At 36.1% G+C, this 21,943-nt stretch overlaps 1 protein-coding gene across 5 annotated transcripts in view; it reads left to right on the top strand.

Annotated features, from left to right (window-relative positions):
- NUP62CL (nucleoporin 62 C-terminal like) overlaps positions 1-21,943 on the top strand; it is a 110,513-nt gene that overhangs the window by 69,141 nt on the left and 19,429 nt on the right. For all 5 annotated transcript variants that reach the window (XM_059158190.1, XM_059158192.1, XM_059158191.1 and 2 more), the window contains 5 exons: positions 5,734-5,884; positions 6,159-6,208; positions 6,568-6,702; positions 8,865-8,976; positions 12,724-12,790. In XM_059158190.1, coding sequence (XP_059014173.1) covers positions 5,734-5,884; positions 6,159-6,208; positions 6,568-6,702; positions 8,865-8,976; positions 12,724-12,790 — 515 coding nt within the window. The remainder of the gene's footprint in view (positions 1-5,733; positions 5,885-6,158; positions 6,209-6,567; positions 6,703-8,864; positions 8,977-12,723; positions 12,791-21,943) is intronic.

Genomic DNA, 21,943 nt, shown 5'->3' with positions numbered 1-21,943 from the left:
TTAAATACATTTTTGGATTAGTTCGCTAGTATTTTGCTTAGGACTTTTTTATTTAAGTTCATGAGAGATATTAGCCCATAGCTTTATTTTCTTTCATTTTTTATTCTGTCTTTGCTTTTGGTATGTGGATAATTCTAGCCTCATAAAATGATCTGGGAAGTATCCTCTTTTGTTTTATAGAAGGAATTATATAAAATTGTATTAAAATTGTATTTGTTAAATATATGCAGAATTCTCCAGTGAAACCTCTAGGGCTGGATATTTCTTTTTTGGGAGGTTTTAAGTTACAAATCAATTTCTTTAATGGTTCCAGGACTATTCAGTTTATCTGTTTCATCTTTGGTAAATTTTAGTAGTGTGTGGTATTTAAGGAATTGGTTTAGTTTTCTAAGTTGTTGAATTTATGACTATAAAGTTGTTGGTGGTATTTGCTTTTTGTGCTTTTAATAGCTGTTTCATTTCTTCTGTTGGTGTTCTGTACCTTTCTTTTATCAATTTTATTCATCCTTTCCCAAAGAAGTAGCTTTTATTTCACTGATTATTCTCTATTGTTTTCATTTTCAATTGCATTGATATCTACTATTTATTATTTTTTTCCTTCTGATTGTGTTGGCTTCATATTGCTCTTTTCCTAGTTTCTTGAGGCATGAACTTAGATTACTGATTTGAGACCTTTCCCTTTTCCTAATGTGAATGTTCAATGCTATAAATATCCTCACCATTGCATTAACTGTGTACCACATATCCTTTAAAAAAAAATTTTATTTATTTATTTGAGAGAGAACGAGGGAGCAAGCAGGAGTGTACGTGAGTGGGGGGAGGGGCAGAGGGAGAGAGTCAAGAGTTTTGATCCCTGGACCCTGAAATCATGACCTGAGCTGAAGTCAGATGCTAAACCAACTGAGCCACCTCAGTGCCCCTGTGTACCACATGTTCTATTATGTTGAATTTTCTTTTTCATTCAGTTCTGTCTACTTTTCAAATTACTTTGTGAATTCCTCCTTGACCCATAGATTATTTAGAAGCATGTTGTTTAATTCCCAAGTGCTTGGAGATTTTCTTGTTTTTTTTTTCAATATTGATTTCTAGTTTGATTCTTTTATAATCAGAGAACATGCTCTGTATGACTTGAGTCTGTTTGTATTTCTTCAGGTTCATTTTATGATGAAGATAAGAGTCTTTCTTGGTGGCTGTTCCACAGGTCCCTGAAAGTTGTGTTTTCTGTATTGGGTGGAGTGTTCTATATATGATGATGAGTTCCTACTTCATTGTATTTTCAGATCTGTATCCTTGCAGCTTTTCTCTCTATTGCTTCTTTCAGTTGTGGAGAGTGGCAATTTGAAGTCCCCAACTAGAATTGTGGAATGCTCTGTTTCTCCCTTTAGCTCTAACAGTTTTGCTTTTTGTATTTTGAGGTTCTGCTGTTTGGTTGCCTACCAACCAATGCCTACCATTGTTGGCCTTTCCTGGTGATTTGATTGCTTTATCATTATCCAGTGTCCCTCTTTGGTAATTTTCTTTGCTCTAAAATTTACTTTATCTGCTATTAATATAGCCATCTCTTTTAAAAAATTAATCTTACTTGTATGTCTTTTTCTATCACTTTACTTTCAACTCATTTGTGTCTTTGTATTTGAAATGAGTTTCTTGTTGATAACATATGGATGGATCATAATTTTTATCCAGTTTCTGCCTTTTAGTTGATATATTTGGCACATTTACATTTAAGTTAATTATTGATACGTTAGGGCTCAAATCTGCCATTTTATTATTTGTCTTTTGTTTGTTACTTCTGTTTTTGTTTTTCTTCTTTTTTTTTTATTTCCCTGTGGGATACTCAAACATTTTTAGGGTTCCATTTTGTTCTATTTTTATAATGTTTCTGAGCATATTGCTTTATATAATTTTCTTACTAGTTGCTCTAGGTATTACAGTATACATATGTAACTTCTAATAGTCTGTTCATGCTGACATTTTACCACTTTAGTAATTCCATTTAGCACCCTTAACTCTTCTTACCTTTTAAGTTTAATTATCTCCAGTATTTCCTCATGTACATTGAACATGATGTTATGTGCTGTTATACTTTTTGCTTTAGCCATCAAATATGACTTAAAAATTCATGAGAAGTTGGATAGTCTATTATACTTACCCTTTTTGCTCATTTTGACTTCTTTCCTTTAAGAAGTTCCAAGCCTTCTTCTGTTTTCATTTTTATTTTCTGATTAGCCAATTATCTTTATATATATATATTTTTTTATTAATTTATTTATTTTCAGCATAACAGTATTCATTATTTTTTCACCACACCCAGTGCTTGTGCCCTCTATAATACCCACCACCTGGTATCCCAATCTCCCACCCCCGCTCTACTTCAAACCCCTCAGATTGTTTTTCAGAGTCCATAGTTTTTCGTGGTTCACCTCCCCTTCCAGTTTACCCCAACTCCCTTCTCCTCTCTAACTCCCCATGTCCTCCATGCTATTTGTTATGCTCCACAAATAAGTGAAACCATATGATAGTTGACTCTCTCTGCTTGACATATTTTACTCAGCATAATCTCTTCCAGTCCATGTTGCTACAAAAGTTGGGTATTCATCCTTTCTGATGGAGGCATAATACTCCATAGTGTATATGGACCACATTTTCCTTATCCATTCGTCTGTTGAAGAGCATCTTGGTTCTTTCCATAGTTTGGCAACCGTGGCCATTGCTGCTATAAACATTGGGGTACAGATGGCCCTTCTTTTCACGACATCTGTATCTTTGGGGTTATTACCCAGGAGTGCAATTGCAGGGTCATAGGGAAGTTCCATTTTTAAATTTCTTGAGGAATCTCCACACTGTTCTCCAAAGAGGCTGCAACAACTTGCATTCCCACCAACAGTGTAAGAGGGTTCCCCTTTCTCCACATCCCCTCCAACACATGTTGTTTCCTGTCTTGTTAATTTTACACCATTCTAACTGGTGTAAGGTTATATCTCAATGTGGTTTTAATTTGAATCTCCCTGAGGGCTAGTGATGATGAACATTTTTTCATGTGTCTGATAGCCATTTGTATGTCTTGATTGGAGAAGTGTCTGTTCATATCTTCTGCCCATTTTTTGATATGATTGCCTGTTTTGTGCGTGTTGAGTTTGAGGAGTTCATTATAGATCCTGGATATCAACCTTTTGTCTGTACTGTCATTTGCAAATATCTTCTCCCATTCCGTGGGTTGCCTCTTTGTTTTTTTGACTGTTTCCTTTGCTGTGCAGAAGCTTTTGATTTTGATGAAGTCCCAAAAGTTTATTTTCGCTTTTGTTTCCTTTGCCTTTGGAGACATATCTTGAAAGAAGTTGATTAGCCAATTTTCAAAAGGTACATTTGCCAGCAACAAAAATCTTGCAAGGGAATATATTTATTTTCCTTTCACTCCTGAAGGACATTTTCACCAGATAGAGAAGTTGTGGTCAACAGGTTTTTTTTTCTTTCAGTACTTGAAAACTGTTGTGACACTTCCTTTTAGCCTCCATGGTTTAAGATGAGAAATCTGCTGTCATTCGAATTGGTAGTACCTTTTAAGTAATGTGTTGTTTCTCTCTGGCTACCTTCAAGATTTTTCTTTCTTTCTTTATCCTCAGTTTTCAGAAATTTAAGTATTATGTATCTTAGTGCAGCTTTCTCTGCGTTATTCTGTTTGGGGTTTGCCCAGCATCTTGAATTTGTAGGTTTATGTCATTTGCCAAATTTGGGAAGTTATCACCTTTATTTTTCAGAATACTTCTTCATCTCATTTTCTCTTTTCCTCCTAATCTGTCATCCTCCAATGGTACAAATGTTATCTCTTCTGTTATTGTCCTCTAGGTTCTTTTGATTTTTTTTCATTTTTGTGTCTTTTTTCTCTTAGCTATTCTGTACATTTTATTGATCTACTCAAGTTCACTGATTCTGTCCTTTGTCATTTTCACTCTTGTATCAAACCCTCTAAGTGAGCTTTTTAGTTTCCAGTTCTATAATATAATTATAATATAATTTCCATTTGGTTGTTTTTCATAATTTGAGTTTCTTTGCTGACATTTTATAGTTTTCATTTGTTTCTAGAAAATTCCTAATTGCTTGTTGGAGCATTTTTTTGATGGTTGCTTTGAAATTCTTTTAGAGAATTCCAGTATCTGATACCTTTCAGTGTCAGTGCCTTTGGCTTATCTTTTCTCTTTTGAGTTGTGATTTTCCTGGTTCTTGATAAGACAGATAATTTTAAGTTGTATCATAGACATTTATGTCTATTATGTTAGGGGAGTCTGGGCCCAATTTTAATTTTTTCAAGTCAAGTAATCCTTTCATTGGGGTATAGTACAAGGGTTGGGTGTGTTTGCATCTTCAGCTTCCTACTAGACGCTGCCCATACCACCCCAGGACAAGTGGAGTACTGACTCATACTGCCTCAATGCAGATGAGTGGTATGAAAGTTCAGCTACCCACTCAGTCCAACTAACTCATTCCCCATGAAAGTGGGGCAGCGGGTCATACCACTTCATTGCCTCAAGTGGGGATGTAAGCTCAGCCTTCAGCTGGGTCCCTGGGACGCCCAAACAAGAGGAAGTGGGGGACTAACTCATACTGCTTAGTTGCTGCAGAGCAGAGACAGAATTTCAACTTCCTTTTGGGCACCACTGGTGGAAAAGGAGTGAGGAAGCGGGTTATCAACTATTCTGCATCTTATCACTTCATTCACTTAGCTCCCCACTAGGCCTCACAGACACAGGTTCTAGGGAGAAGGAGGTTGGGGTACTGACTAGCCCTGCTTTGCCCTGCCTCATTCAGGTTGATTTCTCCAGTAGGTGTGGAGGTTAAGCTCCTCACTGAGCCTTGCTGACACCAGAGGTGGTGGGAAGTAGAGTCCTTACTAGCTCCAGCTTGCATTGCTTTGTTCTGTCTCAGTGATGCCAGGTGGGTATAGTGGTTAAGCTCCCCATTGGGTCCCACTGACACTGGAGACAAGTGGTGAAGCCTAATGGTAACTAATCCTTTCTCACTTTGCTTTATTAAGTCTTATTGCCATTGAGTGGATATTTAGATTCAGCTTGTCACTGGCCTTTGCTGACAGAACCCTGGTAGAGGAAATAGAACACTACCTGCCTCTCCTGAGCAGAGAATTGATGATTACCTCTGCTTCGCCCTGCTGACACTGCCCCAGCAAAGGAATCAGAGCATTGCCTGGTTCTGCCAGTCACAGACTGGAATTTCAGCTATTGCTTAGCTTATTTGATAACACCTGGCAGGGGAGTCAGAGTTCTGCTTGGTTCTGCCCAGTGGAGGATGGACGATCAGCTGCCTACTTTGTTTTGTGGATGCTACTTCGATTTGGAATGGATAATTTTCACTAAGAGCTATGGGGAGAGGGAGTCCTATCTCTAGCCACATGCACCCAGGATGAAACTTGCATCATGCTGAGCTGAGGGCAAGGGAAGGGAGCAGGTGTGGCACAGAATTTAGCTGTTCTTACTGAAATTTGGTAGATTTCTTAATAGATTTTTTTTAATTTGCTGTATTCCTTTAGGATAATTTCCAAAGATTTTAAAATGGTTGTTTTAAAAATAATCTTGACTACCTATGCTGGTTCTGTTGGGAAGCAGGTCTGGAAAATTCATGTGATAATTTCTTCTCTAAGTCCTCCTGTGTTATTCATTTTAAAAATATGGTTATACTTTTAAAAATGTGATCATATGGTCTTACTGTATCCTTTTTTAGTTCAATTGTAACTCCTGTGATGACTTATGGTCAGCTGGATGGTCTGATAAACAAATGGAACCTTGATTTAGAGGATCAAGAGAAGTACTTTCTTCACCAGGCCACTCAGGTCAATGCTTGGGATCGTACCTTGATTGAGAATGGTGAGAAGGTAAGAAGATAGTCTTATTAATCTACCTGTATTGTACAAGTATTTTCAAAGTCTCAGTAGTCTGCCTGCATTGTATAAGAGCACAGACCTGTTTTGTGGTTAATTTTCTATCTCAATGTTGGTGATCAACTGAAAAATATTTTCCTTATGTAATGAGTGTCCTGAATTAGGAAATTGTTGATATTTGAAGTGTATATGAGAAAATTAGTATTGCCTTAAAATTATAACATAAATTCAAATATTTACATTATCATATTCTTGTGTTCCTTTATAGATTACTACTTTACATGGAGAAGTGGAAAAAGTGAAACTGGATCAGCAGAGGTAGAACCTTAGACTCCCTAGGTTGAAAGATTAAATATCTGTTTCTTTGTCCGTTCTTTTTTCCTTGTTGTAGTTTTTTTTTTTTAAAGATTTTATTTATTGATCAGAGGGAGAGAGGGGGAGAGAGTGAGCACAGGCAGACAGAATGGCAGGCAGAGGCAGAGGGAAAAGCAGGCTCCCTGCTGAGCAAGGAGCCCGATGTGGGACTCGATCCCAGGACGCTGGGATCATGACCTGAGCTAAAGGCAGCTGCTTAACCAACTGAGCCACCCAGGCGTCCCCCCTTGTTGTAGTTTTTGACATTTATTATGACACTCCAAGTTCCTTTCATCAGCCCTTCCGTTGACTTGTTTTTTCAGGCTGGAACAAGAATTGGATTTTATCCTGTCACAGCAGAAGGAACTGGAAAATCTCTTGACCCCTTTAGAGGAGTTTGTGAAGAACCACAGTGGGGCTCCTTATCTGCAGCTTGCAGATGAGGATCATGGGAAGACGTAAGTAACTGAATAAAGATCAGGGAATGGGGCAAGACTTAGCTACTTAAAAAAAGGAAAAAATAGAATTGAAGGGCAGGGAATAAAAATTGGTAGAAAAGGACAAGTTCTCGTAGTTGCCATTTATCAACCTACTTGGCTGTTTTCCATTTATCTTTTCAGGATGCTTGAAAATGAAGTAATCATTCTGGCAGTTTTGCTTTATAGCATTTTGTATACTTACTAATCTCAAGCTTATACATGACCACTGTAAAGTTTTTATATTTGTCAATTTTGTTCTTAAATTAGAAATACAAGTTTTATGTGTGTGGTATCATAGTACCATGGGATATTTATGGTGTCCTGTTTATATTGACTCTTTTAAACTTAATGTTCATGCAATTGCTTCAGTGATAAATCACTAGCTATTTTAAAGGCAATTTGTTAATCTGGGGGCAGACTGCATTGCTTTCAAAAATTGAATGATTTTATCAGTGTCTTGGGCTGAATCTGTGTGTGTGTGTGCGTGCATATGTGATTCAGTCTTTTTGTTCATGATATTACCAAGCAAGTGTCCTCACAGTAACTTCTTCTCTCTGGAACTGAAATTTGGTAATCAGGCCAAATAATGAAGTATTGTCTAAATGTGCTACATAAACCAGACTGAGACCAAATCAGACTCCCTTTGGTAATGGACTATTAGTGAGTTAAGACTGATCTTATTTTCTAAAAGCTTGCAAATTAACTTTTTTGTAGGTACATGAAATACGGCAAATACAGCTAATCTGTATGGGCCTAGTTCTTTTTTTTTAATTAACATATAATGTATTAGTAGCCCCAGAGGTACAGGTCTGTGAATTGTCAGGTTTACACACTTCATAGCACTCACCATAGCACATACCCTCCCCAATGTCCATGACCCCACCACTCTCTCCCAACCCCCCTCTCCCCCCGGCAACCCTCAGTTTGTTTCGTGAGATTAAGAGCCTCTTATGGTTTGTCTCCCTCCCAATCTCATCTTGTTTCATTTTTTTCCTTCCCTGTCCCCCAAGCCCCCCACTTTGCCTCTCAAATTCCTCATATCAGGGAGATCATATAATTGTCTTTCTCTGATTGACTTATTTTGCTCAGTATAATAGCCTCTAGTTCCATCCACGTCATTGCAAATGGCAAGATTTCATTTCTTTTGATGACTGCATAGTATTCCATTGTATATGTATACCACATCTTCTTTATCCTGGACCTAATTCTGTTTATGCTTTTGTATTTCAGCCTTTGTGAATCAAATTTTTTTTCTCTGCATTTGTTTCTATGCATTCTATCATTTTTTGAAGCCTAGAGAGTTAAATTTTTGGACATGTAATTTGAAGGGATAATAGAAACGTAGTTCTTTTCCATTATTTTTATGTAGTCAGATTTATATTGTGGAATCTTTAGTAGGATTTTCAGCAATCAAGGAAGCCAATTACCTTTAAATACTCTGGGACAGAAAGGCAATAAATAGTTAACAATATTTGTTAACTATTGAATCCTTTAATCTTTATAGATATTAAAGTTGAAAAACTCTGATCACTTTAATTCATAAACATATTATTGACTAGGTTAAGTGTGTTATGTATGTGTGTAAATATTTTGCGTGGAAATCTAGTTTGGAATTTAGCCAACTAATATTTGCTGGGTACTTAGAAGATTTATCTACCTTTGATTACTGTTAATCTCATTTCTCAAAATATCTTTTGTTGGATGATGGAGTATATTTATGTAAGGTTTTACTTTGAAAATTTATTTAAAATCATTGAAGACATCTCAGCACTTAATGAATACACCTAAACACCAACTAACTTACTATGTATCTAAATGTCTTACGAGTTCATTTTAAGAGCTAAAAAGAGCTTTGTTGCTTCAGAGGTCCCTGGAACATTATCCAGAAGGAAAATAGGTGACTATAAAAATGCCGAGTTGGTTAAAAGCCTTCACCTATGGAGTCTTTTTAGAATATGGTAATAATAAGGTCATGAATGCTGCCTACATAAAAATGTGCCATGTGTCATAACTGAGACTTACTTAGAAGGCAGGGGGAATTGGTGCAAATCCAGCTGGCAGTATCATATTCGTATGTCAGTAACAAGACATAATGGAGAAAGAATTTCTTGTTAATCTCTTTATTTTACCTTCTTTTTCAGTTACAAATTAGCAGAAAATATAGATGCTCAGCTGAAACGAATGGCCCAAGATCTCAAGGACATCGTTGAGCACCTGAATAGAGTTGGAAGTCCTGCTGACACTACTGACCCGGTGTGTGACCTACTTTATCTATTTAGACAACCAAGATTTAGTATGAAATTAGCATTCTGTGAGTTCCTTTAGCTGGTCACCTTCTCCTGTCCTCTTGTGCTCCTTACCTGCTTCTATAGATATGAACTTGGGGTATAGTTAAGTGGGGCAAGAAATATTTAGGAGCAGAAAAGGTTATGAGATTTTTTTAAAGGTTTTATTTATTTATTTAATTGACTGGGAGAGAGACAGCAAGAGAGGGAACGCAAGCAGGGGGAGTTGGAGAGGGAGAAGCAGGCTTCCTGCTCAGCAGGAAGCCCCATGAGGGACTTGATCCCAGGACCCAGGGATCATAACCTGAGCTGAGGGCAGATGCCCAACAACTGAGCCACGCAGGCACCCTAAGGTTATGAATTTTTGTGATTATTCCCAGGAGGGTAAAAAAAAGGACTTTCCTCCCTAAATTTTCAGGGGTTTCTCCCTGTTCTTCACAAAGCTAAATATGTCCCTGTATTTGTTTTTCTGTTCCCTTACTCATTGGTTAATTCATTCCTCCTTTCACATATTTTTCTGTGTATTCATATAATTGTGAGTATATGTGTTTGGGTTTATTAGGTATATCCAGGTAGGCCTGAACTTACAACTGGGTTATGTCTTAAATGTTTGATAAGTCAACTACTTGAGTCTTAAAATACATTTTTTCATAGAGACTTTGTTAGATGTGGTTATTAGGTTTCCACCTGCCTCATAGGATCTACCTACCTCATAATGTAAGTGTATTTTAGCATGGGAAAATAAAGCTGAGGCTCCAATTAGAGTTGAGATGTTTTGAATTACTTTGGCCATAAGAAGTGTTTGATACTTTTCCCCTTTATCTATGGCCTAATTAAAGAGCTTATTTCCTCTGCCTTTCCAAGTTGTCTTAGCAACTAAATGGGAGCTCTTTTTTTTTCCCCTCTCTCACTCCATGGGAGTAGTGGTAAGAAGATTCTTCCCATTGTAAGAACTGCCATTGTACATTCTTGGGACCAAGATCTGGGTTGGTGAGGACAAAGGATATATATTGTGATTATTCTTTAGTAAGCTCTTTGTCCAGTCGTACAGACGGTTCTTTATCTATTTACACATTACTAACTTTTTCAATTATAAAGAGACAGCATAGTATAGTTGAAAAAGCATTAGAATTTTATTTAAGTCACTTAATCTCTCTGAATCTTAGCTCCTTCTTTTGCAAAATGTCAAGGGTCGACTTAAATGATCTTGAAGTCCCCTCTAGCTATAAAAATTATGCCATTCTCTACTTTGGGTGAATCTAAAATTGAACAAAGATAAATATAAATTAGTCTGGGATTATCTATGCTACCATCTTCTTGTGTTCATATAGATGATCAAAGAGTTGACAGATTGTAAGTTTTCTTTTTATGAAATATTAGCTCACCATTGTGATGATAAAGTCCACAATTCTATAAAACAATTTTTATGTGTAAATAAATACATGCAGATTTAAGCATGAGGCAGAGGTGAAGTCTGATCTCTCTGTGTTGAAATAAAATAAGTTTCTGAACAGAGTAAGTGAAAAGGGACTATAATCCTATCCTTATCCTTTTTCTCTACTTAGCCTTGGATTGTTTTATTTTATTTTGGTAGTGGGGAGTAAATGCTATGAGTCTTTTGTTTTTGTTTTTCTGTCACAAAGGTGATTGAAATGTTTAAGATGAGTGAATTAAAGATAATTGCTGCTCCATAGCAGGACAAAAGAAGCAAGAGATCAGCAACAATTCATCTCTTTTCTCAGATAGCATAAATGATTGGGTGAGAAGCAGAGAAAACATTTGCTGAACAATAATATTCTTGAAGATAATTTATTGTAACCAGATCAACAAATCTTCCTTACTATAGGCCATACACCAGGGTAGAAAAATAGCCACAGTGTTTAATAGTATTCACAATGATGGCATTTACCTGTTTATTTTTACTGTTTGTATGTGGGGTGGGGGTGGAGGGAGAGGGTATGTGGGAGAGGATAGTGGGGAGGGGGTACGGAGGAGATGGGAGAGACCACCTGACACCTAAAATTTTTATTAAGCAGATCCATATTATGATATATGGTCTTCAGTTACCTTTTCTTACAAAAACTCATTGTTCCTACTACAAGTTGTATTTCTATTTGTTATGTTAAAATGCATTAAATTTGTTTTCATTAAATACTGTTCTTTCAAGTGTAGTAACATTTTCATTTCCTCCTACTTTTATTTAAAAAAATTTTGAATGTCTAGTGTGTCTCATTACAAAGTAATTACATATACTTACTCAATGTATTATGCTTGGGAAATATAGAAATCTGTGAAGAAAATTAAATCATCTCTATTATCAGTACCTTGCTGATAATATTAGTATATTATTAAAAATATTAGTATATTTTTTCCAAGTATTTTTGCTATGCTGGTAAAAATTCTCCTTTTGTTTTAAATAACATTGGAAGCATACATATATACAGTTTTGTATTCTCTTTTCATTTCATATTCTTTCACATGTTTTCCTAAAATTTTAAGCATTCTTTGAAAATTTTGGAAATCTTTGAAAATATTAATGACTTTATAATATTTCATTAGAGGTGACTTTACCACAATATATTGAATTACTTTTTTAATTGGTGGAAAGATCGTTTCCAGTACTTCGCCATTATACACTTGATCTCTATGACCACTTATGTATAAATTTGATTATTTCCTCTGGATAGATACCTAGAAATAGAATATATTGAGTTAAAAGATATGAATATTTTAAGACTGTTGATATATATTGTAAAAATTTACATTTTGAAGGGCTGGGTCAATTTTTATTACTATAGAATGTATAGGCATCCACCTATTTTCTCCACACAGTTGACAACTGAGTATTACCATTTATTAAAAATTGCTGACTTGGAAATCTTGCTCTTTGCAAGAATATGGTTGGAACTTGAGGGCATTATGCTAAGTGAAATAAGTGAGACAGAGAAAGACAAATACCGTATGATCTCACTTATGTGTGGAATTTTAAAAAACGCCAGCACCAAAAATACAAGCTTGTAAATACAGAGAACAGATTGGTGGTTGCCTGAGGCAGGGGTTGGGTGGTGGGTGAAATGGGTGCAGGTGGTCAAAAGGAACAAATTTCCAGGTATAAAATAAGGTATGGGGATATAATGTACAACATGATGACTACTGTTAGCAATACTGTATTGCATATTTGAAAATTGCCAAGCGATTAGATCTTTAAATGTTATTATCACAAGAAAAAAATGTTTTTAACTACATACTGTGATGGATGTTATTAACAAGACATATCGTGGTGATCATTTTGCAATATATACAAATAGCAAACCATTGTGTTAAATGCCTGAAACTAATAGAATGTTATTTGTTAATTATACCTCAACAAAATTAGCTGATTTGATTGAAAAAAGTAATGTTTTAAATTTTATATGCATTTCTTGTCTTGTGAAATGTCTTTTAATATTTGTTTTTAGTTATTTTTATACTGTGATAGTCAGTGTCTTATTGAATTATAGGAATCAAATTCTTAAGTTACAAAATAGATTGAAGTAATATAAAGATGTAATGAACATTACAAATATGAAATAGCAGAAAAAGCCATTAATATCTTATATATCCTCAGTCCATTTCTTACCCAAAAAATGAAAAGTCACTTCCTAATTTCTGTTTTTTATGTTTGCTTTATCATATCAGAATTATCATAATCTAAAAATTTTGTATGTGTGTTTAGCTCCAGCAGATCTGCAAGATCCTGAATGCTCATATGGACTCTCTACAGTGGATTAATCAGAATTCAGGTGGGAGTTTATTTGTATTGTGAAGCTATCTGTTACTGCAGTTAGAAAATGTGATGCAAGGGGCGCCTGGATAGCTCAGTGGGTTAGGCCTCTGCATTCAGCTCTGGTCATGATCTCAGGGTCCTGGGGTCGAGCCCTGCCTCAGGCTCTCTGCTCATTGGGGAGCCTGCTTCTCCCTCTCTCTCTGCCTGCCTCTCAACCTACTTGTGATTTCTCTCTGTGTCAAATAAATAAACAAAATCTTAAAAAAAAAAAAGAAGATGGGACGCAAGTCAGGTTTTGTGCACCATGACCATGCTCAAATGAGAGGTTGGTTATAGGGATATTACTTAACTTACAGTTTGTATACATTAATTCTGAAGAACTATAATTGTTGGTTTTTATAAAGTGGAACATGGTAAGAATAAACTAGAAACTAATGAAAATAGGGGCTGTATGGGAATGAGGTGGAGGAGATGGGGACAGAAGCAGGACTTCTCTATGTTTATATCTTAGTATAGTTTTGACTTTCTGGCCCACGTAAAGTTTAAATACTCAAAAACTAGAATTAAGCCAAAAGTACTGGGAAGGAAGACAAATGCTAAATTGAATACGTACAAATTGAAACCAGACAAACCTATATAGCTATAACAATCATGCAGCTCAGATAACTTTTTTTAAAAGATTTTATTTGACAGACAGAAATCACAAGTAGGCAGAGAGGTAGGCACAGAGAGAGGGGCATGCAGGCTCCCTTTCGAGCAGAGAGCCCGATGTGGGGCTTGATCGCAGGACCCTGGCATCATGACGTGAGCTGAAGGCAGAGGCTTTAACCCACTGAGCCACCCAGGCGCCCCGCTCAGATAACTTTTGAACATGGTGTTCTTGATAGTACATTCTTACTAGGATATAATCTTAAGGACAGAAAGAACTATAAAGAAATCTTTTTTTTAATTAAATTTATTTATTTTCAGCATAACAGTATTCATTATTTTTTCACCACACCCAGTGCTCCATGCAATCCGTGCCCTCTCTAATACCCACCACCTGGTACCCCAACCTCCCACCCCACCCCCGCCACTTCAAACCCCTCAGATTGTTTTTCAGAGTCCATAGTCTCTCATGGTTCACCTCCCCTTCCAATTTACCCCAACTCCCTTCTCTCTATCTCCCCATGTCCTCCATGCTATTTGTTATGCTCCACAAATAAGTGAAACCATATGATAATTGACTCTCTCTGCTTGACTTATTTCACTCAGCATAATCTCTTCCAGTCCTGTCCATGTTGCTACAAAAGTTGGGTATTCATCCTTTTTGATGGAGGCATAATACTCCATAGTGCAAAGAAATCTTAAAAAGTTATTGTTAGTTTCAGAATTATATTATGTTTCTATCTATTCTAATATAACAATATTATTGCCATCCTATATATTGTAGGGTAAAACAGAGGCATAAGGATAGTGATGGTAATGGAAGACAAGATAAAATAGAGGATATTATTCTGTTCCTTCTTTTTTGTTTGTATTATAAATTTGATGCAAATATTAGTATGACTTCTGCTCCCTTGTTCTGTTTATATAAAGGGCCAAGAAGCAATGTCACCCTACTAGCAAAGAACAGCACATCAAGCACCTAAATCTTGGTTTCTAAATACCATTTCTATTAAAAGTAACCAAGGCTTCTTGGGGAAATATCTAATCTCAGGTTTCAGGCAGGGAATGTATAGGGTGAGTTTGGCAATTTTTTATTTTTTATTTTTATTTTTTTTAGAGAGAGAGAGAGAGCAAACACGGGGGGAGGGGGCAAAGTAAGAGAGGGGGAAAGAGAATTTTAAGCAGTCTCCTTGCTCAGCACAGAGCCTGACTTGGGGCTTGATCTCATGACCCTGAGATCATGACCTGAGTAGAAATCAAGAGTCAGATGCTTAACTGGCTGATCCATCCAGGTACCCTGGGAACTTTTTATGCAAGCAAATAGATTGTTCGAAACTAATGGGGTTATATCAGGACAAGCCCATTGTGCTTGAATGGGCTTCTATTGGCCAAATTAGGATAGTTTGAACATCAAAAAGAGTATCAGTAATGGATTATTATAATACCCTGAGGGAAGATATCCATGAATCTGCAGTGATGGGGATTCAGAGGGGAGGGAGAGAGAGAGAAATGGGATGTGCAGGGAAAAGCTTTTATAGAAGTGTGCCAGCTAATAATTGTAGAGAGAATGATGGAATTAGAGAACTGCAATTAAAAAATTTTTAACAGAGCATTTTTATTAAGCCTACCCTGATCTTGAATACCTTGCCTCATTTATAAAATGTTTCAGCTGTCAGTCATTTCTTGGCAGAAAAAATATGCCAGAAGGAATGGACCAAGTACAAATTGCATGTTACTGAGTTAATTTATAAAAGCAGTTTTGTTGAAGTATAATTTACATACCGTAAATTTCACCCATTCTAATTGTATAGTTCAGTGAGAAAGTCACCACTTTGCCTCCCAGCATCATGATGATTCAAGCAAGGGTCATCAGTGAATGCTAATACTACTGAGTCTAAGATTGTTGAGGAACACCTTTACAACAGAAATATCTGACAAGTACCACTTTAAATAGGTGATAAATTTTAATGTCACTAACAGTGGAATAACTCGATGTGCCTCTTGATCTGACATGATAAGAAATAAATAATATCATATATATAATTTTCTTATCAAAACTGGTTCATCTGAATCTAATCATAAAAAAATTAGACATTCTATAGGTGAGATATTTTGAAAGATAATGTAGTATTCTTATAAAAAAAAGTTTAACTGAATAAAATCACAAGAAAATAATCAGACATTCTATGTGTAACACATGTTAAACATGTGGGACTTTTTAAAAAAAGTCAGTCATGGGGGGTGCGCCTGGGTGGCTTAGTGGATTAAGCCTCTGCCTTGGCTCAGGTCATAATCCTAGGGTCCTGGGATCAAGGGATCAAGCCCCACATTGGGCTCTCTGCTCCCCAGCAAGCCTGCTTCCCCCTCTCTCTCTGCCTGCCTCTCTGCTTATTTGTGATCTCTGTCTGTCAAATAAATAAATAAAATCTTTAAAAAAAAAGTCATGGGAAACAAAAAAATTCAAAACCAGGTTAAGGGGATTGTCTCAGATTAAAAGAAACATAACAATTAAGTCTATTATGTTAATTTTGGATACTGGATCAGAACCAAGAAGACATTTTTCTCTTTTGTCTTTTCTTCTTTCCTTCTTTCTTTCATTCTTTTGTTCTTTCTCACTCTCGTTTGCTTTCTTTCCTCCTTTCTTTCCTTGCCTGTCTTCCTTTCTTCTTATTTTTTATTGAGGTATAATTGATCTATATCACTATGTTAGTTTTAGGTATACAACATAATGATTCAATATATAGACTGTGAAATGATCATTATAATAAGTCTAGTTACAAATAAAGAATTACAAAAAAAAACCATTTTCTTGTGATGAGAACTTTCAGTGTTTACTCTCTTGGCGACTTTCAAATATATACTACAGTATTATTGACTATAGTTGACATGCTGTACATTACATCCCCGTGACTTATTTATTTTATAATTGAAGTTTGTACCTCTTGACTCCCTTCACCCATTTTGCCTTTTCCCCTCTAGCAAGCACTGTGCTGTTCTGTGTATTTATGAGTTTTGTTTTTTGTTTGTTCATTTGTTTTGTTTTTTAGATTCCACATATAAGTGAGATATGGTATTTGTCTTTGTCTGACTTATTTCACATAGCATACATAATACCCTCTAGTTCCATCCTTGTTGTCACAAATGGTAAGATTTCATTTTTTATGGGTGAGTAGTATCCCATTGTGTGTGTGTGTGTGTGTGTGTGTGTGTGTGTGTGTGGTGTGTATACCAAATCATCTTTTTCTAAAAAAAAATTAATTCCAGTATAATTAATGATGTATTAGTTTCAGGTGTATAACATAGTGATTCAACAATTTCTATACATTACTCAGTGCTCATAATGATAAGTATACTCTTAATTCCCCCCACGTATTTTACCCATCTCCCCACCTACCTCATCTCTATGTTCCAAATCTTCTTTATCCATTCATCCAGCAATGGACACTAAAGATTAGGGCCATATCTTGACTATTGTAAATAATGATGCGATTAACATAGGGCATGTTTATCTTTTCAAATTAGTGTTCTTATTTTCTTCAGATAAACACATGGTACTGGAATTGCTGGATCATTGGTGGTCCTTTTTTTAAGTTTTTTGAGGAACCTCCATACTGTTTTTCATAGTGACTGCACCAACTTATATCCCCATAGCCCCACCAAAGTGCATGAGGATCCTTTTTTTCCCACCTCCTCTCCAACACTTATTATTTCTTACCTTTTTGCTAATAGGCATTCTGACAGGTGGTGGTGATATCTCATTGTAACTTTGATTTTCATTTCCCTGATGATGACTGATGCTGAGCATCTTTTCATATATCTGTTGGCCATTTGTGTGTCTTCTTTGAAAGAATATCTATTCATGTCTTCTGCCCATTTCTAATTGGATTGTTTTTCTGGTATTGAGTTGTATAAGTTCTTTATATATTTTGGGTAATAGCCCTGTATTGGATATATCATTTGCAAATGTCTTCTCCCATTCAGTGGGTTGCATTTTCATTCTGTTAATGGTTTCCTTTGCTGTGCAGGTTTTTTAGTTTGATATAGTCCTATTTGTTGTTGTTGTTGTAGTTGTTGTTGTTTTATTTTGTCACCTTTGCTTTAGGAGTCAGACCCCAAAAAACAGTTGCCAAGACCAATGTCAAGGAGCATATCACCTATGTTTTCTCAAGAAGATGTTATTTAGAACAATTGGGGAAACTGGATAAGAATTGTGTATTAAATGATATTAATGAATTTTTTATTTTTTTACATGTGTTACTGTGGTTGTGTAGGAAAACATTTTTATTCTTAGAAGCTGTATGCTGCATTATTTAGAGAAGTGTCATGTCTAGTTTTCTTTCAAGTGGTTTGACAAAAATCTTGTGAAAAGAAAGAGATTGAGCAATTTGAGGCAAAATAGTAACGGGGGATAATCTACATAGAGGATATACAAGTTTGTGATTTTTTACTACTCTCTCAACATTCTGTAGATTTAAAATAAAAATACAGGGGAAATAATTTCTATAGACTTTTGCCTAAAATATGGAATATTAGTGAGACCTCAGTAATTGAGATAAATGGAGGCTAGTTAGGCAATCAGTTGTTACTCTTTTTGAAGACATAGTATGAAAATAATACAAATTTTCTCATTTCTCATTTCCAGAATCCTCATTCTCTTCATTCATAGAGGTCATCAACCCTGAACTTCTTTACCTTTTTTCCCTTCTAGACATACCTATACCATCCTCAACTAGCTATAGAAACTATCCTTTTCTAAACTCTTTTGAATCAGAGTTCTATAGAACTTAACAGAGTTGAGTTCTATACTGCCTTAGTATTCATTACCTGATAGTGAGAAGTTTCTGGATGGGTTCAAGTCAAGGCATTACCACTTAATAGTTGTGTGACCTTAACTGTTACTTAATCTGAGTCTATATCCTCATTTGAAAAATGAGGGAGAATATTTACCCTTCAGGGTTGGTGTTTTTTTTTGTTTTTTTGTTTTTTGTTTTTTTTGTTTTTTTGTTTTTTGTTTTTTTTTTGAATAAAGACTAAAAGAAACAATGTTGAACTTTCCTTAAGCAGTGCCTGGGCCAGGTTGGCAGTCAGTAAGTAACAGTGGCAGAACTGGTTATCAGAGATTACTGTGTATATAGGAGAGAGAGGGGGGAAGAAAGAAAACAAAGCCATTTGATTCGAAAGATAGCTATTAAATTGGCCTAGGAGGCAGTTCCAGGAAGATTATCACTGAAAATTACTTACCTTGAAGAAGTTGTAAGAATGGCTAAGATGTGGGAGAATGTCAGTGACTAGAAAACACTGAGGAATAAGATTATGCAAAGTTTGACTCTGTTGTCTTTCTGTATGTTGCATGTTTTCCTACAATGAGCAGTGCATCTTGGGTAGAGTTAGGGGATGTCAAAATGTAAATATGCTGTAAAGAGAGATAACAGTAATTTTTTTTTCTCTTGGCTGGGATCTTCTTTGTCATAAGTAACATATCAAGGCTCTCGGCCAGTGCTTTCCTACTAATAAAATTAAGGTTGCTAGTGCTGCAGAGGACTTACTTTATATAAATGAAGAAACTGTGGCCCAGACAGGTTAAATGACTTCTCTAAGAACACACAGTTACAGGCAAAGCTAGGCCCAGAATCCAAATTTCCTGATTACCAGAACAGTATTTTTTCTCCTTATGCTCTCAAAACAATTCTAATGTAGGCATCACTGGATGTGGAAAAAAAAATCTTAATCATGTACCAACATTAGAGGAGAAGGGTTTTCCAAGTATGATAGTGGTAGTACTTTGTGTGGGACATACTTTCTAAGTGTCTTGGTAAATTTCCTAGTCAATACAGGGTAAAAAGAGTAAGACTTTGGATAGTAGTGATTTCTGGGAGTTACTTTTTTGCTTAAAATTCAATTGAGCTGGAGACGCAATGAGGTTTTGCCTAGGTTCTCAACTGAGAAAGTGGAGGTCATGATGAAGAGGGGGGAAAGCCCAGTAATTCCTGATGCTGTGGAGTCCTTTTTGCTGTTCCCACCTAAGCAATCTTTCCTTTTCATATCAGGAAATAACATGATTAAGTAATGGAGAGTGTCAGGCTTCAATTATACTAAGAGAGTTTTGTTTTGTTTTTGGTGGTGGGCATGGTTCATTTTGCTTTTTAATAGTTAATGAGATCATATCTGCTGAAATGGTCTGTGGACTGAGAAGTTTAAGGTTAAACTTCTCAACAAGTCCTTTTACTCACATGCAAGTGATAGTTCTAGAAAAACTAATTAATGTGTCATTTTAACAATGGAAATAATATATTTTTTCCTAAAGAAAAATCTCTGTGTAGTTTTGTTTTTTTAAAGAGTTTATTTATTTGTGAGAGAGAGTGAGTGAGCAGAAGCAGGGGAAGGGGCAGAAGGACAGGGAGAAGCAGGCTCACCGCTGAGCAGGGAGCCCAAGGCGGGACTCCATCCTTGGACTCTGGGATCGTGACCTGAGCTGCAGGTAGATGCCCATAACTATATAGGTTTTTAAAAATGATTTTAATGTCAAAATCTGTATTTTAAAAGGTTTCTGGGAAATGTTTTTGTGATTGAATATCCTTAACATTGGTATGAATTTTTTTCCTATTGTAAGACATAGCAACTGTAATGTTAATAGGATCATGTTTTTACCATAAGAATTGGCTTATCTTTAAAAGTGACTTAGAAACCACACAGTATATTTTAAATATGTTTAAAGATTGCACTGTCCAATCAACTGTTCAGTATTCAGGAGGGAATTATAGAGAAGAAGCAGGCCCCCTTTTCCCTCTAACCTCCATAGAACTGTGATGGAACTGAGCTGGAAAGTGGTCAGAGACAAGTACAAGAGCATTGAGTCAGGGAATGTCTGAACATGTACTGATACTGACCTGTTCTCAAATTTGATAGTCATCCATTTTTTAACATTATCTTTGCCCCCTTTCTTCCTGATCAGGATAGATGATTGAGAGTTAAGAGTAGCAACAGTTAAATACCACTTTCCTCTCTTGTCTTTCTCTGTATAAATTTATGGCCTTATTTCAAGGTTTGCTTGATGGCAATGCTGCAGTCACACATCTGTCTTCTGAGTTGGCAGTCACTGAAACTACAGCAGCTCCAGCTCTTCTGGGACCACTTAGGACAGAGTTGACAATCAATCTGGGCTAATTTGCTATTCATTTTAAATATATGGAGCTCCTTCTCTTAGAGAGTGGGAGAAGTAGGGGTGAAGGACAGACATTTTTTGTTTCTCCTTATACCAAACCGTTGTCTATAACATTAATATTTATCACATGCCACAATGAAGGGTGGACAGCATAAAAATCTTAAACTTATCATTATTTAGAAGTTCCTTGAGTATTTTCATGGCGTTTTGCTTTTTTGGTGAGGTGGCCAAAAGTATCACAACTAACATATATTTCACCCATGATCTTTGCAGTCTCTTATGGGTTATAACCCCATAATTATTTAATAGCCACTCACAACACTTTGACTGCTATTTAAGGAAGAAAGGGAAGACTCCTTGGAGTAAGTAAAAATGCCATAAGAAATTGTGTGCTCTTTCCAAAAGACAGTCCCATTAGCACCGGGTCTCCGATCACCTAGTTTTTCCTTTTTGTTGTAAAACATTCTCAGTTATCTAGTGTGGTGTGACTAACTCTTGAATAAAATGCCTTTAGGATCATTTCAGAGAAGCAGTTTTTTGTGATATGTCACAGTTGTAATTCATTTTTACCCAATGTTAATATTTATTATTTGAGGGGACTATATTAAATTAGAGTTTTCAGGGTTGGGTATTTTTAAACCTTTTTTTAAAAGACAAAATGGAGGTAGATTTGACATATAACATTATATTATTCTCAGGTGCACAGTGCCATGATTCAATATTTGTATATATTGTGAAATGATTGCTACAATTAGGTTGACATATGTCACCTTACATAGTTACAAAAAAGTTTTTTTCTCATCACAAGAATCTTGTGATGACAACTTTTAATATCTGCTTTCTTAGAAACTTTTTAAAAAAGATTTTATTCATTCATTTGAGAAAGAGAGAGAGAAACAGAGAGAGCACAAGCAGGGGAAGAGGCAAAGAGAGAGGAAGAAGCAGATTCCCCTCGAGCTGGGAGCTCAACATGGGACTCGATCCTGGGACTTGGAGATCATGACCTGAGCCAAAGGCAGAAGAGGCCCAGCCATCTGAGCTACCCAGGCACCTTCTTAGGAACTTTCAAATATGCAGTATGGTATTTAACAGTGCCATATTTTTTAAAGAAGCTTGGTCCAGATAAATGCTTTAAAACTATTTTTATTAGTTTACTTTCATCCTTCTTGTATCTGAAGAGCATCAAATGCTGAGATGCTAAAAGATGCCTTTGAATTCCAAAGAAAATATCTTCTTTGTCTTTCATCCTCTAAAATAAAATCTGAGGGGGCGCCTGGGTGGCTCAGTGTGTTAAAGCCTCTGCCTTCGGCTCGGGTCATGTTCTCAGGGTCCTGGGATGGAGCCCCGAGTTGGGCTCTC

The sequence above is a fragment of the Mustela lutreola genome, chromosome X (genome assembly GCF_030435805.1).
Source record: "Mustela lutreola isolate mMusLut2 chromosome X, mMusLut2.pri, whole genome shotgun sequence".
NCBI lineage: Eukaryota > Metazoa > Chordata > Mammalia > Carnivora > Mustelidae > Mustela > Mustela lutreola.
This window is presented reverse-complemented; position numbering and strand designations above follow the sequence as displayed.